Source organism: Procambarus clarkii, chromosome 63 (genome assembly GCF_040958095.1).
Source record: "Procambarus clarkii isolate CNS0578487 chromosome 63, FALCON_Pclarkii_2.0, whole genome shotgun sequence".
In the NCBI taxonomy this organism is placed as follows: domain Eukaryota; kingdom Metazoa; phylum Arthropoda; class Malacostraca; order Decapoda; family Cambaridae; genus Procambarus; species Procambarus clarkii.
Genome location: NC_091212.1, coordinates 18547795 through 18563123, shown reverse-complemented (window position 1 = coordinate 18563123; position 15329 = coordinate 18547795). Strand labels below are relative to the sequence as shown.

The following is a 15329-nucleotide window of genomic DNA, read 5'->3' as shown; positions in this document are numbered from 1 at the left end:
TCATTGGTCTCCATGAAATTGGTGACCTGACTCCTAATCACTCTCTCAAATACTTTATTATGTGCGATGTTAGTGCAACTGGTCTATAATTCTTTGCCAATGCTTTGTACCCTCCCTTGTGTAGAGGGGTACAAAACTCTTCCTCCACACTATACTGAGTGCCTGTGCTACCGGCACTTTGCATTTCTTTATAAATACTGAATTCCATGAGTCTGGACCTGGGGCCGAGTGCATGGGCATGTTTTCAATTTCTCAATTCTGTACACTTGTGTTAGTTTCTATACACCTGTGTTAGTGCCTGTACACCTGTGTTAGTGCCTGTACACCTGTGTTAGTGTCTGTACGCCCTGTGTTAATATCTGTACGCCTGTGTTAGGGTCTATACACATGTGTTTGTGTCTATACACCTGTGTTAGTGTCTATACACCTGTGTTAGTGTCTGTACACCTGTGTTAGTGTCTGTACACCTGTGTTAGTGTCTGTACACCTGTGTTAGTGTCTGTACAACTATGACACTGCTTCTGCCGTTATGACAAGTACTCATATATTTATACGTTGTTAGTTTAGTGGAGGTGTATACTGTTGGTGGTTACTAGTGCTGCTGGTGTATACTGTTGGTGGTTACTAGTGCTGGTGGTGTATACTGTTGGTGGTTACTAGTGCTGCTGCTGGTGTATACTGTTGGTGGTTACTAGTGCTGCTGGTGGTGTATACTGTTGGTGGTTACTAGTGCTGCTGGTGGTGTATACTGTTGGTGGTTACTAGTGCTGCTGGTGGTGTATACTGTTGGTGGTTACTAGTGCTGCTGGTGGTGTATACTGTTGGTGGTTACTAGTGCTGCTGGTGGTGTATACTGTTGGTGGTTAATAGTGCTGCTGGTGGTGTATACTGTTGGTGGTTACTAGTGCTGCTGGTGGTGTATACTGTTGGTGGTTACTAGTGCTGCTGGTGGGGTATACTGTTGGTGGTTACTAGTGCTGCTGTGGTGTATACTGTTGGTGGTTACTAGTGTGCTGGTGTATACTGTTGGTGGTTACTAGTGCTGCTGGTGGTGTATACTGTTGGTGGTTACTAGTGCTGGTGGTGTATACTGTTGGTGGTTACTAGTTCTGCTGGTGTATACTGTTGGTGGTTACTAGTACTGCTGGTGGTGTATACTGTTGGTGGTTACTAGTGCTGCTGGTGGTGTATACTGTTGGTGGTTACTAGTGCTGCTGGTGGTGTATACTGTTGGTGGTTACTAGTGCTGCTGGTGATGTATACTGTTGGTGGTTACTAGTGCTGCTGGTGTATACTGTTGGTGGTTACTAGTACTGCTGGTGATGTATACTGTTGGTGGTTACTAGTGCTGCTGGTGTATACTGTTGGTGGTTACTAGTGCTGCTGGTGATGTATACTGTTGGTGGTTACTAGTGCTGCTGCTGGTGTATACTGTTGGTGGTTACTAGTACTGCTGGTGTATACTGTTGGTGGTTACTAGTGCTGCTGGTGGTGTATACTGTTGGTGGTTACTAGTGCTGCTGGTGGTGTATACTGTTGGTGGTTACTAGTGCTGCTGGTGTATACTGTTGGTGGTTACTAGTGCTGCTGGTGGTGTATACTGTTGGTGGTTACTAGTGCTGCTGGTGGTGTATACTGTTGGTGGTTACTAGTGCTGCTGCTGGTGTATACTGTTGGTGGTTACTAGTGCTGGTGGTGTATACTGTTGGTGGTTACTAGTGCTGCTGCTGGTGTATACTGTTGGTGGTTACTAGTGCTGCTGCTGGTGTATACTGTTGGTGGTTACTAGTGCTGCTGCTGGTGTATACTGCTGGTGGTTACTAGTGCTGCTGGTGGTGTATACTGTTGGTGGTTACTAGTGCTGCTGGTGGTGTATAATGTTGGTGGTTACTAGTGCTGCTGCTGGTGTATACTGCTGGTGGTTACTAGTGCTGCTGGTGTATACTGTTGGTGGTTACTAGTGCTGGTGGTGTATACTGTTGGTGGTTACTAGTGCTGCTGGTGGATACTGTTGGTGGTTACTAGTGCTGCTGGTGTATACTGTTGGTGGTTACTAGTGCTGGTGGTGTATACTGTTGGTGGTTACTAGTGCTGCTGGTGGTGTATACTGTTAATGGTTACTAGTGCTGCTGCTGGTGTATACTGTTGGTGGTTACTAGTGCTGCTGCTGGTGTATACTGTTGGTGGTTACTAGTGCTGCTGCTGGTGTATACTGTTGGTGGTTACTAGTGATAGTGGTGTATACTGTTGGTGGTTACTAGTGCTGCTGGTGGTGTATACTGTTGGTGGTTACTAGTGCTGCTGGTGGTGTATACTGTTGGTGGTTACTAGTGCTGCTGGTGGTGTATACTGTTGGTGGTTACTAGTGCTGCTGGTGTATACTGTTGGTGGTTACTAGTGCTGCTGGTGGTGTATACTGTTGGTGGTTACTAGTGCTGCTGCTGGTGTATACTGTTGGTGGATACTAGTGCTGCTAGTGGTGTATACTGTTGGTGGTTACTATTGCTACTGGTGTATACTGTTGGTGGTTACTAGTGCTGCTGGTGTATACTGTTGGTGGTTACTAGTGCTGCTGGTGGTGTATACTGTTGGTGGTTACTAGTGCTGCTGGTGGTGTATACTGTTGGTGGTTACTAGTGCTGCTGATGTATACTGTTGGTGGTTACTAGTACTGCTGGTGGTGTATACTGTTGGTGGTTACTAGTGCTGCTGGTGTATACTGTTGGTGGTTACTAGTGCTGCTGCTGGTGTATACTGTTGGTGGTTACTAGTGCTGCTGCTGGTGTATACTGTTGGTGGTTACTAGTGCTGCTGGTGTATACTGTTGGTGGTTACTAGTACTGCTGGTGGTGTATACTGTTGGTGGTTACTAGTGCTGCTGGTGTATACTGTTGGTGGTTACTAGTGCTGCTGCTGGTGGTGTATACTGTTGGTGGTTACTAGTGCTGGTGGTGTACACTGTTGGTGGTTACTAGTGCTGCTGCTGGTGTATACTGTTGGTGGTTACTAATGCTGCTGCTGGTGTATACTGTTGGTGGTTACTAGTGCTGCTAGTGGTGTATACTGTTGGTGGTTACTAGTGCTGCTAGTGGTGTATACTGTTGGTGGTTACTAGTACTGCTAGTGGTGTATACTGTTGGTGGTTACTAGTGCTGCTGGTGGTGTATACTGTTGGTGGTTACTAGTGCTGCTGGTGTATACTGTTGGTGGTTACTAGTGCTGCTGGTGGTGTATACTGTTGGTGGTTACTAGTGCTGCTGGTGTATACTGTTGGTGGTTACTAGTGCTGGTGGTGTATACTGTTGGTGGTTACTAGTGCTGCTGGTGGTGTATACTGTTGGTGGTTACTAGTACTGCTGCTGGTGTATACTGTTGGTGGTTACTAGTGCTGGTGGTGTACACTGTTGGTGGTTACTAGTGCTGCTGGTGGTGTATACTGTTGGTGGTTACTAGTGCTGCTGGTGGTGTATACTGTTGGTGGTTACTAGTGCTGCTGCTGGTGTATACTGTTGGTGGTTACTAGTGCTGCTGGTGGTGTATACTGTTGGTGGTTACTAGTGCTGCTGCTGGTGGTGTATACTGTTGGTGGTTACTAGTGCTGCTGGTGTATACTGTTGGTGGTTACTAGTGCTGCTGCTGGTGTATACTGTTGGTGGTTACTAGTGCTGCTGGTGTATACTGTTGGTGGTTACTAGTGCTGCTGCTGGTGGTGTATACTGTTGGTGGTTACTAGTGCTGCTGGTGGTGCATACTGTTGGTGGTTACTAGTGCTGCTGCTGGTGTATACTGTTGGTGGTTACTAGTGCTGCTGGTGTATACTGTTGGTGGTTACTAGTGCTGCTGCTGGTGGTGTATACTGTTGGTGGTTACTAGTGCTGCTGGTGTATACTGTTGCTCACATATATGGTTATTATATAGTTATAATGTTAGTTGAAGAGTATCTGAGGCGGTGATGTAAGTGTTGAGTGGGTGTGTGGTCCCTGGTCCCTGCAACCATCACTCTCTTGGTGGTTCGTCCCTATATTTCTACCATTAATTTTTGGATATCTACCTGTGAAATTGAACACTCGCGTTCTCGTTCTTTTTCTAAAACTAAGACTAGAGTCCCTAAGGGCTTTCAAATGACGTACCTAGTGAAACTGCAAGCAAGAGCTGTGCTCCTTCCTCAGCTAAGATGAAACCAACTCCTAGAGGCCCATTTATTTCATGATCCTGTTACATGCATCAGTAGGAATAACCTTAATTCATTAACAACATTAGGTAATAATGTTGACCAAACCACACACTAGAAAGTGAAGGGACGACGACGTTTCGATCGATACAAACGATTCAATCGACTTGAGAATGGTCCAGAACGGACCGAAACGTCGTCATCCCTTCACTTTCTAGTGTGTAGTTTGGTCAACATATTTCAGCCACGTTATTGTGACTCCTCGTCTGCATTAGGTAATAACCATGCTGACCATGATAGAGGAGTCGGTCGGTCGAGCGGACAGCGCAATGGACTTGTGATCCTGTGGTCCCGGATTCGATCCCGAGCGCCGGCGAGAAACAATGGGCAGAGTTTCTTTCACCCTATGTCCCTGTTACCTAGCAGTAAAATAGGTACCTGGGTGTTAGTCAGCAGTCACGGGCTTCTTCCTGGGGGTGGAGGCCTGGTCGAGGACCGGGCCGCGGGGACACTAAAGCCCCGAAATTATCTCAAGATACCCTCAAGATAAACCACACACTAGAAATTGAAGAGACGACGACGTTTCGGTCCGTCCTGGACCATTATCAAGTAGATTGTGATGAGACGAGGTTGTTGGTGTTTAAGATTCAGGTACTTGGAACAAAAAGTTCCAAGTAGCACGGGCTATGGTGATCCCGTTGCAGACTTACCTGGCACAGGAGCGGGGCTGTAACTTTCTGTGAGACGAGGTTGTTGTTTTAGACTTAGCTACTCAGAACGAAATGTCCATGTAGCACGGGCTATGGTGAGCCCGTAATTGAGTTCGGTTATTCGCGATAACCTTGTTTCTCTGATATTTGGGTCAAAGTTTTAAAGGGAGGTGGGGTTTCCTCCCTTTTCCCTGTTTCTTTTTCGCTTCTGTTTTAGTCGTGTTTTAATAACATTATCTTATTATCTTGGTGGCGGATGTAGGTGCAGAATGTTCACTAGTGAGTCCCATTCTTTAACGGCTTTTCTAATCATTGTAGTCGCTGTGGAATGTGCATCTAATGCAGCTGCTGTCGTTGGATTAATGTTGAGTTTGATGCGCAGGGCTTCAGTAGCTTCACATTCCAGTAAGTAGTGCAATAGTGGCGCCTCTGCTTCTGTTCCACAGATATGACACTCTTTAACTATTGGGTTCATTACCTCCCAGCAGCACTTGTAACCAAGTCTGAGTCTGTGTATGCTACTGCAATGTCTGTGGGAATCTTTTTGTCAGACTTGAAAAAAGTAGTACCCAGTGGCTTGTTTGTACCATATCACAGTGGATCTTCCTTGCGCTACTTTGGCTCTGTGGCGACTTTTGATAGTTGGGAGTATTTTCTTCTTGATTTGCTCCTTAATCTGTGAAAAACTTGGAGGTATTTGAACCTGTACAACAGATAGAGCAGTGGCAGTTTTTGCTAGTGAGTCTGCCTTTTCATTACCATCTATGCCAATGTGACTTGTATCCAATTTAGAGTGATTGACAGCCCTAGATTATGGGCTTCTTTTCCTATATGTTGGATTTCTGTGAGGAGTTGAATATTATCTCTGTGCTGACTGGATAACAATGCCTGGAGCGAAGATTTAGAGTCGGTATGAATGATGACATCATGTAAATTATTCTCAATTGTATAGTTTATTGCCTCCTTCAGGGCATATAATTCTGTCTGCAATGTTGAGCACCCACTATTCATGCTCCAGTAAGCTTCATGGTTGGTAGTGTAAACTGCTGCCCCAGCAGAACCTCTTTCTTGATCTACTGATCCGTCTGAGAAGATGTGAGTGGTTGTAGGTCTTGAGATGGCTTCCATTTGTTGTTCTATGACTGCTTTGAGCCTCTGCGAGTCACATGCTGATTTTTTAACTGGTAATCCTTCAATGATTATCTTTAGACTCGATTCTTCCCATGGAGGAGGCTGCTAAAAGTTTTGATATGGTCTATCTTCTCCTTTGTTTTTAATGGTCCATTTAAAGTTCACTTTCTCTAGAATCTTTACTAGATTATCCGTCCATGCACTTGTTCTATATTGAAGGTTTCTCTGAAGCGATCTGTGTAAGCTATCTTTGATCGACAGTCTGGCGGTGATTCCAACAAGTTTTGCTGTTATAGTGGCTATCCTTTGTTTGATCCTGTTTTCTAAGGCTGGTAAGTTCGTTTCCATTCTAAGGTTCTCTCTACGCGTCCATATAGGTGCTCCCAGCATTGTTCTCAGAGCATCATTTTGAGACACGTCCAGTTTCTCCCACTGGTTATCACTGAGGGATGTAAGAGCAGGAGCAGCATAGTCAATGAGTGACCTAACTGCTTGAACGTAGTACATTTTGAGTACTGGTAGAGATGCACCCTCTCTAAGACTGGTCAGAGAGCGCAAAACTGAGTTTCTGGCTTTACAACGTTGCCGAAGATATTCAATTTCTTGAGTGAATTTCAACAGGATGTCTACTATGTCTCCTAGGTACTGAAAAGAGGTAACCCACTTAATTTCATGTCCTTGTACTGCGAGTGTGATGTCTTGAGTTCTATTGCTGTTTATTTTCACTACTATGCGTTCCGCTTCACTGCTGATAATACCTAGGCATTTTTGAGCATGGTTCCTGGCGCCTTTGCCATTGACGATGACCACAAAGTCGTCTGCATAGTTAAGCAGTTTGGCTTTTGGTAACTTGAGCTTCATGAATTGTTCCATGAGACAGTTGAAGAGGAAGGGGCTTAGTATTCCTCCCTGCGGAGTTCCGTTTTCCAGCCTCTTTGAGGTCGATGTTTTTCCTTGGAATTTGACTGTAGCTTCTCGGTTAAGCAGGCTTCCTTTGGCAAAAGTAAGAGAGTGTCTTTTGATTTCCTTATCCACAAGGCAGCACAGTGTAGCTGGAGCACTGGCTAACTCGAAGGCTTTTTCTAGATCTAGAAATATAAGGATTCCAGGTTTGTTATTGATTTGATCCAGAAGGGAGGTAAGACATTCTGTGGTTCCAACACCTTTTCTGCAAGCAAAAATATTTTGATGCAGTGGACTGGCTTTCCATTCAATTCGATTAAGAGCCATTCTTTCCGCAGTTTTGGCCAGACAGCTTGTTAATAAGATAGTTCTTGGATTTCCTGGGTCTTTAGGTTTTGGAATAGGAACTATAATTGCACTGTTCCAAGAGAGTGGTCGGGTTCTTGTCACCCATACTCTGTTGATGAGATTCAAGAAGGCTTCTTCACCCTTTTCTCCTAGCTTGACCTGCATATTGTAAGTGATTTTGTCACTTACAAAGAAAAATAAATGATGCTTTAGCCTTACATGACGAACTAGACCAACCTTTCAATCTGAAAGAACTCAGAAGAGCTACAGAGAAAACTAAAAACACAGCTCTAGGTGAGACGAGGGAAGCAAGGGTATTAAGTAAGTCAAGAGAGATGTGAGGAGATGGACATCCTAGAGGAAGAAAAGGGCAAGGCCAAAGGTACGGAAGGTAAGGTGTAATATAGGGTGTAATAATAGGAGAAACAATGGGAACGAGAGAGAAACAAGATAAAAAAAAATTGAAGGGTTGGCTTATGTTAGGTCACGTTTGTTAGAAAGTTTAGAACATTTGAGTTTGTATAGTGAAAGGGAAGAGTCAACAGCAACAAAGCCAGGACTCAGGTTCATGTTGGGTAGGTTGTGTATCAGAGCGGAATCGACAAGACGGCGTCTGTGTAGAGCAAAGGCAGGAAAGATTATTTTGGAGGAAGACCAATCTGAATAGTCTTCATGTTAGGGATTCTGGTTGACCAGAATCCCTCACATGACAGAAGAGAGCATTGTTAGTGTCTGCAGACTTAGCACTTCTTTTGTGTTCTTTAAGTCTGCCATTAAGTGTATGGCCAGTTTCGCCAAAGTATTGGAGAGGACAAGACGAACAGGAAATAGAGTAGACACCAACAGCATTAGAAGCTGGAGGAGAAGTGTGAACCAGGTTGCTACGAATAGTGTTAGTTTGTCGAAAGGCGAGCTTTATGTCAAGAGGACGAAAGGTATTAGTAAGAGTTTTGAATTCTGATGTGAAGGGAAGGCAGAGCACAGCGCTAAAAGGGTTGGAAGCAGGTTTAGGATGAAAGAAATTTCGTTTAGCTTGACAATGGGCTCAGTTCATAAAATGTAAGGGATAACCAAGGCGAGAGAAAGATTTGTAGATAAAGGAAATTTCAGAATCAAGAAACGCCGCAAATGTGATCTGCCATCCCCTACCCCAGGTAGAAATCGCTGAAAGTTTGCGATTGATGATTCTTGCAGCAGTTGGCATTTCTTCCTTTCTTTATGTGAAGGTTAGAGTGTATATCAGCATAGGCTTCAGCTTCAGGAATGAGATGAAGTAGATCGTTGAAATAAACATTCCACAGCAGAGGGCCAAGCACACAGCCCTGTGGAACGCTGGCACCAGATGAGTGGCTTTTGGATTCTACTCCATTGAGGACTACCCTTAGAGTCCGTTCTTGAAGGTAGTCTTTTATTAACTCTAAGTTGGAGCCTGAGATGCCTAGTGCTTGAAGCTTCACTACTAATCCAGAGTGCCAGACCCGACCAAAGACTCCTGCTATGTCTAGAGCAACAACACAGTTGATCTTGGACTCATCCAGTGACTGATGCCACTTAGTGGAGAGAGATAGCAAGAGATCAGCAGCAGATCGAACTTTTCTAAAACCATACTGTCGATCACATATTAGCCGATGATAATCAAAAAATGATATAATTTGCTGAGCGATTAATGAGTCTAGGATTTTGCCAGTAATGGAGAGGAGTGACACTTGTCTGTAGTAACCAACTACTGAGCGGCTCTTCTCTTTGTGTACTGGAACAACGTCTGCCTTCTTCCATAAGGAGGGTCACATTCCTTGAGGTAGGCAGAGTTGGAAGAGGCACGTGAGAGGTGGAGCCAACAGGTCAGCGCAACAGCGTAGTAGTCTTGGACTGACCTTATCTGGCCCCACAACTTTGCTTGTGTCTAGCGTGTTAAGGAGATGGAGAACTTCAACCTGCTGTAAAACCACTTCAGTCATCCAAGACACAGTGCTTGGGGCAAGATGTGGAGGCTGACGTTCAGGATCAGAGACTTACATCTTGGCAGCAAAGTGGTTTGCCAGTAGATCAACCTTCTCCTGATTGCTGGTTGCCACAGTTCCATCCTCTCGGTTTAGAGGCGGGATAGTGACTCAGATGAGTATCCCTGCCGATCCTTCACCAGAGACCACCAGACCTTGGATCCAACCCTTCCAGGTGCAAGTTTTCTTAGAGTTTCGGATTCCCATCTGGATATAGCTCACTTTTGAACTTCTTTCATTATTCGACAAGATTGTCTATGAATGTTTCTGTTATGAGCTGAGTGATGCCGTATATATCTCCTCCAGTCCTTGTTACTGGCTTCAGGTGCCATCTGGCAGTGATATCCAGACCAAGAGTGATCAGTGGGCTTGGTCACATACTGCCGGTGAGGGATATGTCTATGCTGGAGGTCCAGTATACGACTGGTGAAAGTGTTTGGTTGGCTGTTCACGTCCATAGGGAGCAAGACATTCCAATCAGTTGCTTCCAGCTCTGAGCGGAGGGTTGGCCAGTTCCCTCTGTCCCAAAGCTAGGTAGTTGGAACAGTCTTCACCTCGATCTGTCGGGATAGTCAGTGTAGTAAAGACAGCCTGGTGGTCTGAAGAACCAACATATCCCAGTCGTCAGCCATGAACTATGCTTTCATGAAGGTCAGTTACAACTCTCTCTCTCTGTGTCTCTCTGTCTCTCTCTCTCTCTCTCTCTCTCTCTCTCTCTCTCTCTCTCTCTCTCTCTCTCTCTCTCTCTCTCTCTCTCTCTCTGTCTCTCTCTCTCTCTCTCTCTGTCTCTCTCTCTCTCTCTCTCTCTCTCTCTCTCTCTCTCTCTCTCTCTCTCTCTCTCTCTCTCTCTCTCTCTCTCTCTCTCTCTCTCTCTCTCTCTCTCTCTCTCTCTCTCTCTCTCTCTCTTAGACAGCGTCGTACACACACTTGGGGTTATAAAGATTTGATATCTGCCTTAAAAACTCGGCGACCATATATGGTGACTTCCTCCCTCACTTCTCTCCTTGCTTCTTGAACGGTTCGTATCCCTCCTCCCGCCCCTTCCCCCCCCCCCCCTACCATATATCTTGGGACCCCACTCAACCATATGTCTTGGGACCCCACTCAACCATATGTCTTGGGACCCCACTCAACCATATGTCTTGGGACCCCACTCAACTATATGTCTTGGGACCCCACTCAACCATATGTCTTGGGACCCCACTCAACCATATGCATGTTGAGGCGCACCTGTCACACTCTTGTCACACTCTTGTCACACTCTTGTCACACTCTTGCCACACTCTTGTCACACTCTTGTCACACACTTGTCACACTCTTGTCACACTCTTGTCACACACTTGTCACACTCTTGTGACACACTTATCACACACTATCTTGAGGTTATCTTGAGATGATTTCGGGGCTTTTTAGTGTCCCCGCGGCCCGGTCCTCGACCAGGCCTCCACCCCCAGGAAGCAGCCCGTGACAGCTGACTAACACCCAGGTACCTATTTTACTGCTAGGTAACAGGGGCATAGGGTGAAAGAAACTCTGCCCAATGTTTCTCGCCGGCGCCTGGGATCGAACCCAGGACCACAGGATCACAAGTCCAGCGTGCTGTCCGCTCGGCCGACCGGCTCACTTGTCACACTCTTGGCACACTCTTGTCACACACTTGTCACACTCCTGTCACACTCTTGTCACACTCTTGTCACACACTTGTCACACTCCTGTCACACACTTGCCACACTCTTGTCACACACTTGTCACACTCTTGCCACACTCTTGCCACACTCTTGTCACACACTTGTCACACTCTTGTCACACTCTTGTCACACACTTGTCACACTCTTGTCACACACTTGTCACACTCTTGTCACACTCTTGTCACACACTTGTCACACTCTTGTCACACTCTTGTCACACACTTGTCACACTCTTGTGACACTCTTGTCACACACTTGTCACACTCTTGTGACACACTTGTCACACACTTGTCACACTCTTGTCACACTCTTGTCACACTCTTGTCACACTCTTGTCACACTCCTGTCACACTCTTGTCACGCTCTTGCCACACTCTTGTCACACTCTTGTCACACACTTGTCACACTCTTGTCACACTCTTGTCACACTCTTGTCACACTCTTGTCACACACTTGTCACACTCTTGTCACACTCTTGTCACACTCTTGCCACACTCTTGTCACATTCTTGTCACACACTTGTCACACTCTTGTCACACTCTTGCCACACACTTGTCACGCTCTTGTCGCACTCTTGTCACACTCTCGTCACATTCTTGTCACACACTTGTCACACTCTTGTCACACTCTTGCCACATGCGCGTACTAGTGGCTTTAAAAGATTGTAATTACTATACTATGTATCCTCACAATCCAAATGTACCTTCTTGTATATATATAAATAAATAAAAATAAATAAGTTAGTCTCACGTGTCTTGCTGAAAGTGTCCTGGACGAGAAAGATTCTATAAGTTTTCTTATTATGTTTGTACATCCCACTGGCGCGACCTCGTTAATACGAGCCCCCTGTCAATAGGTCCATCTCCCATGGTGTGATTTTTGGTGTATTTGTGCGTGTGAGCGTATGCGTGTGTGCGTGTGTGAGCGTGCGCGTGTGCGCGTGTGTGAGCGTGCGCGTGTGTGCGTGTGTGCGTGTGAGCGTCGATCGTCCTGGGCTTCGTAATGGTCACTGAGATCTGAAATGTCACGTCAGGTAGGCCCGGCAGGCGTCCAGGTGCCCTTATGACTCGCAACATTACCCACACAGTTCCCGCCACAACGCCGCCGCCCGCCGTCCGCCTCGGCCCTCAACCCTCCATTTCCCACACTTTGTCCTTTAAAACTCAATGGTTTTTGGACACGAAATATACATTAATCTTGGAGAAAGTTGAGCGGAAAAGCGGTGTCTGGCACGCCAATCATAACAGTTTAGACTTCCATCATGTACGATGTCATCAGTGTTAGCTCTGACGTCTTCGGAGGAATTCCATTAATCATCTTTGGCTGCCCCCGCGACCAATCAGATCTGGCCTTTAAGATAAAGATCCCCCGCTATTGGTGGCCGCGACCGCCGCCGCCCCACACGCCTGACCCACTGCACACACACCCTACGATTGCAACACATTTTTATAATTGAAGGCGGATTTTTTTTAGAGAGGCAAAGTTTAAAGATATTCAGAGGCATTAATCCAGCGTCATCTCCTCCCTGACGTCTTTATTATTAAATAAACGTGTGAATGGAAGACGTCTTGAGACGCTTATCGTCCTGGACTTTGTGTGTACATGTATTAATGCAGAGGAACGCTTACTCGGCCAGTCACTGTTGTCGGAATCTGTTTATATGCCCTTTGTATGTCGTTACTACCGTTGTCTGTACTTTGTATGTCGTTACTACCGTTGTCTGTCCTTTGTGTGTCGTTACTACCGTTGTCTGTCCTTTGTGTGTCGTTACTACCGTTGTCTGTCCTTTGTGTGTCGTTACTACCGTTGTCTGTCCTTTGTGTGTCGTTACTACCGTTATCTGTCCTTTGTATGTCGTTACTACCGTTGTCTGTCCTTTGTGTGTCGTTACTACCGTTATCTGTAGTTTGTGTGTCGTTACTACCGTTATCTGTAGTTTGTGTGTCGTTACTACCGTTATCTGTAGTTTGTGTGTCGTTACTACCGTTATCTGTAGTTTGTGTGCCGTTACTACCGTTATCTGTAGTTTGTGTGTCGTTACTACCGTTCTCTGTCCTTTGTATGTCGTTACTGCCGTTGTCTGTCCTTTGTGTGTCGTTACTACCGTTATCTGTAGTTTGTGTCGTTACTATCGTTATCTGTAATTTGTGTCGTTACTACCGTTATCTGTAGTTTGTGTCGTTACTACCGTTATCTGTAGTTTGTGTGTCGTTACTACCGTTATCTGTAGTTTGTGTGTCGTTACTACCGTTATCTGTAGTTTGTGTCGTTACTACCGTTATCTGTAGTTTGTGTCGTTACTACCGTTATCTGTAGTTTGTGTATCGTTACTACCGTTATCTGTAGTTTGTGTGTCGTTACTACCGTTATCTGTAGTTTGCATTCCGTCACTATCGTTGTCTCACCTTCGTATGTCGTCACTACCGTTGTCGATCCTTTGTATGTCGTAACTACCATTGTCTACCCTTTGTATGTCGTAACTACCGTTGTCTACCCGTTGTATGCCGTCACTACCGTTATCTGTAGTTTGCATTCCGTCACTATCGTTGTCTCACCTTCGTATGTCGTCACTACCGTTGTCGATCCTTTGTATGTCGTAACTACCATTGTCTACCCTTTGTATGTCGTAACTACCGTTGTCTACCCGTTGTATGCCGTCACTACCGTTATCTGACCTTTGTATGTCGTCACTACCGTTTTCTGACCTTTGTATGTCGTCACTACTGTTGTCCGACATTTGTATGTCGTCACTACCGTTGTCTGACCTTTGTATGTCGTCACTACCGTTGTCTGACATTTGTATGCCGTCACTACCGTTGTCTGACCTTTGTACGTCGTTACTCCCGTTGTCTACCCTTTGTATGCCGTCACTACCGTTGTCTACCCTTTGTTTGTCGTAACTACCGTTGTCTACCCGTTGTATGTCGTCACTACCGTTGTCTGACCTTTGTACGTCGTCACTACCGTTGTCTACCCTTTGTATGCCGTCACTACCGTTGTCTGACATTTGTATGCCGTCACTACCGTTGTCTGACCTTTGTATGTCGTCATTACCGTTGTCAGGCCTTTGTATGCCATCACTACCGTTGTCTACCCCTTGTATGCCTTTGCTACCGATGTTTGACCTTTGTGTGTCGTCACTACCGTTGTCTGACCTTCGTATGTCGTCGCTACTGTTCTCTGACCTTTGTATGTCGTCACTACAGTTGTCTGACATTTGTATGTCGTCACTTCCGTTGTCTACTTTTTGTATGTCGTCACTACCGTTGTCTGACATTTGTATGTCGTCACTTCCGTTGTCTGACCTTTGTATGTCGTCACTTCCGTTGTCTACTCTTTGTATGTCGTATCTACCGTTGTCTGACCTTTGAATGTCGTATCTACCGTTGTCTGACATTTGTATGTCGTCACTTAAGTTGTCTACTCTTTGTATGTCGTCACTACCGTTGTCTGACCTTTGTATGTCGTATCTACCGTTGTCTGACCTTTGTATGTAGTCAATACCGTTGTCTACCCTTTGTATGTCGTCACTACCGTTGTCTGACCTTTGTATGCTGACACAACAGTTGTCTGACCTTCGTATGTCGTCACTACCGTTGTCTGACCTTTGCATCTCGTCACTACCGTTGTGTACCGTTCGTATGACGTCACTACAACTGTCTACCCTTTGTATGCCGTCACTACCGTTGTCTGACCGTTGTATGTTGTTACTACCGTTGTATGACCTTTGTATGACATCACTACCATTGTCTACCCTTTGTATGTCGTCACTACTGCTGTCTGACCTTTGTATGCCGTCACTACCGTTGTCTAACCTTTGTATGACGTCACTATCGATGTCTGACCTTTGTATGTCGTTACTACCGTTGTCTGACCTTTGTATGCCATCACTACCGCTGCCTTACCTTTGTATGTCGTCACTACAGTTGTCTGACCTTTGTATGTCGTCACGACCGTTGTCTGACCTTTGTATGTCGTCACTACCGTTGTCTGACCTTTGTATGTCGTCACTAACTTTGTCTAACCTTTGTATGTCGTCACTACCGTTTTCTACCCTTTGTATGTCGTCACTACCGTTGTCTGACCTTTGTATGTTGTCACTACCGTTGTCTGACCTTTGTATGTCGTCACGACCGTTGTCTGACCTTTGTATGTCGTCACTACCGTTGTCTGACCTTTGTATGTCGTCACTAACTTTGTCTAACCTTTGTATTTCGTCATTACCGTTGTCTAACCTTTGTATGACGTCACTACCGCTGTCTGACCTTTGTATGGCGTCACTACCGTTCTCTGACCTTTGTATTCCATCACTACCGCTGTCTTTCCATTGTATGCCGTCACTACCGTTGTCTGACGTTAGTATGCCGTCCCTACCCAT

General features: G+C 45.6%; 2 protein-coding genes across 2 annotated transcripts; both read right to left on the bottom strand.

Moving 5' to 3' along the window:
- Window positions 1-13502: 13502 nt before the first annotated feature.
- On the bottom strand, window positions 13503-14564 carry LOC123769642 (germ cell nuclear acidic protein-like). The gene has a single exon (XM_045760878.2). The coding sequence runs from the start codon at window positions 14562-14564 to the stop codon at window positions 13503-13505; it is 1062 nt and encodes a 353-aa protein (XP_045616834.2).
- A 288-nt stretch (window positions 14565-14852) lies between these two features.
- Window positions 14853-15329, bottom strand: LOC138354522 (dentin sialophosphoprotein-like). The gene has a single exon (XM_069308884.1). It carries the CDS (start codon window positions 15327-15329, stop codon window positions 14853-14855), a length of 477 nt encoding a protein of 158 aa, XP_069164985.1.

Coding starts and splice junctions, on each gene's coding strand:
- LOC123769642 (XM_045760878.2), bottom strand. CDS start 14,564: ATGCAAAGGTCAGACAACGGTAGTGACGACATACGAAGGTCAGACAAC.
- LOC138354522 (XM_069308884.1), bottom strand. CDS start 15,329: ATGGGTAGGGACGGCATACTAACGTCAGACAACGGTAGTGACGGCATA.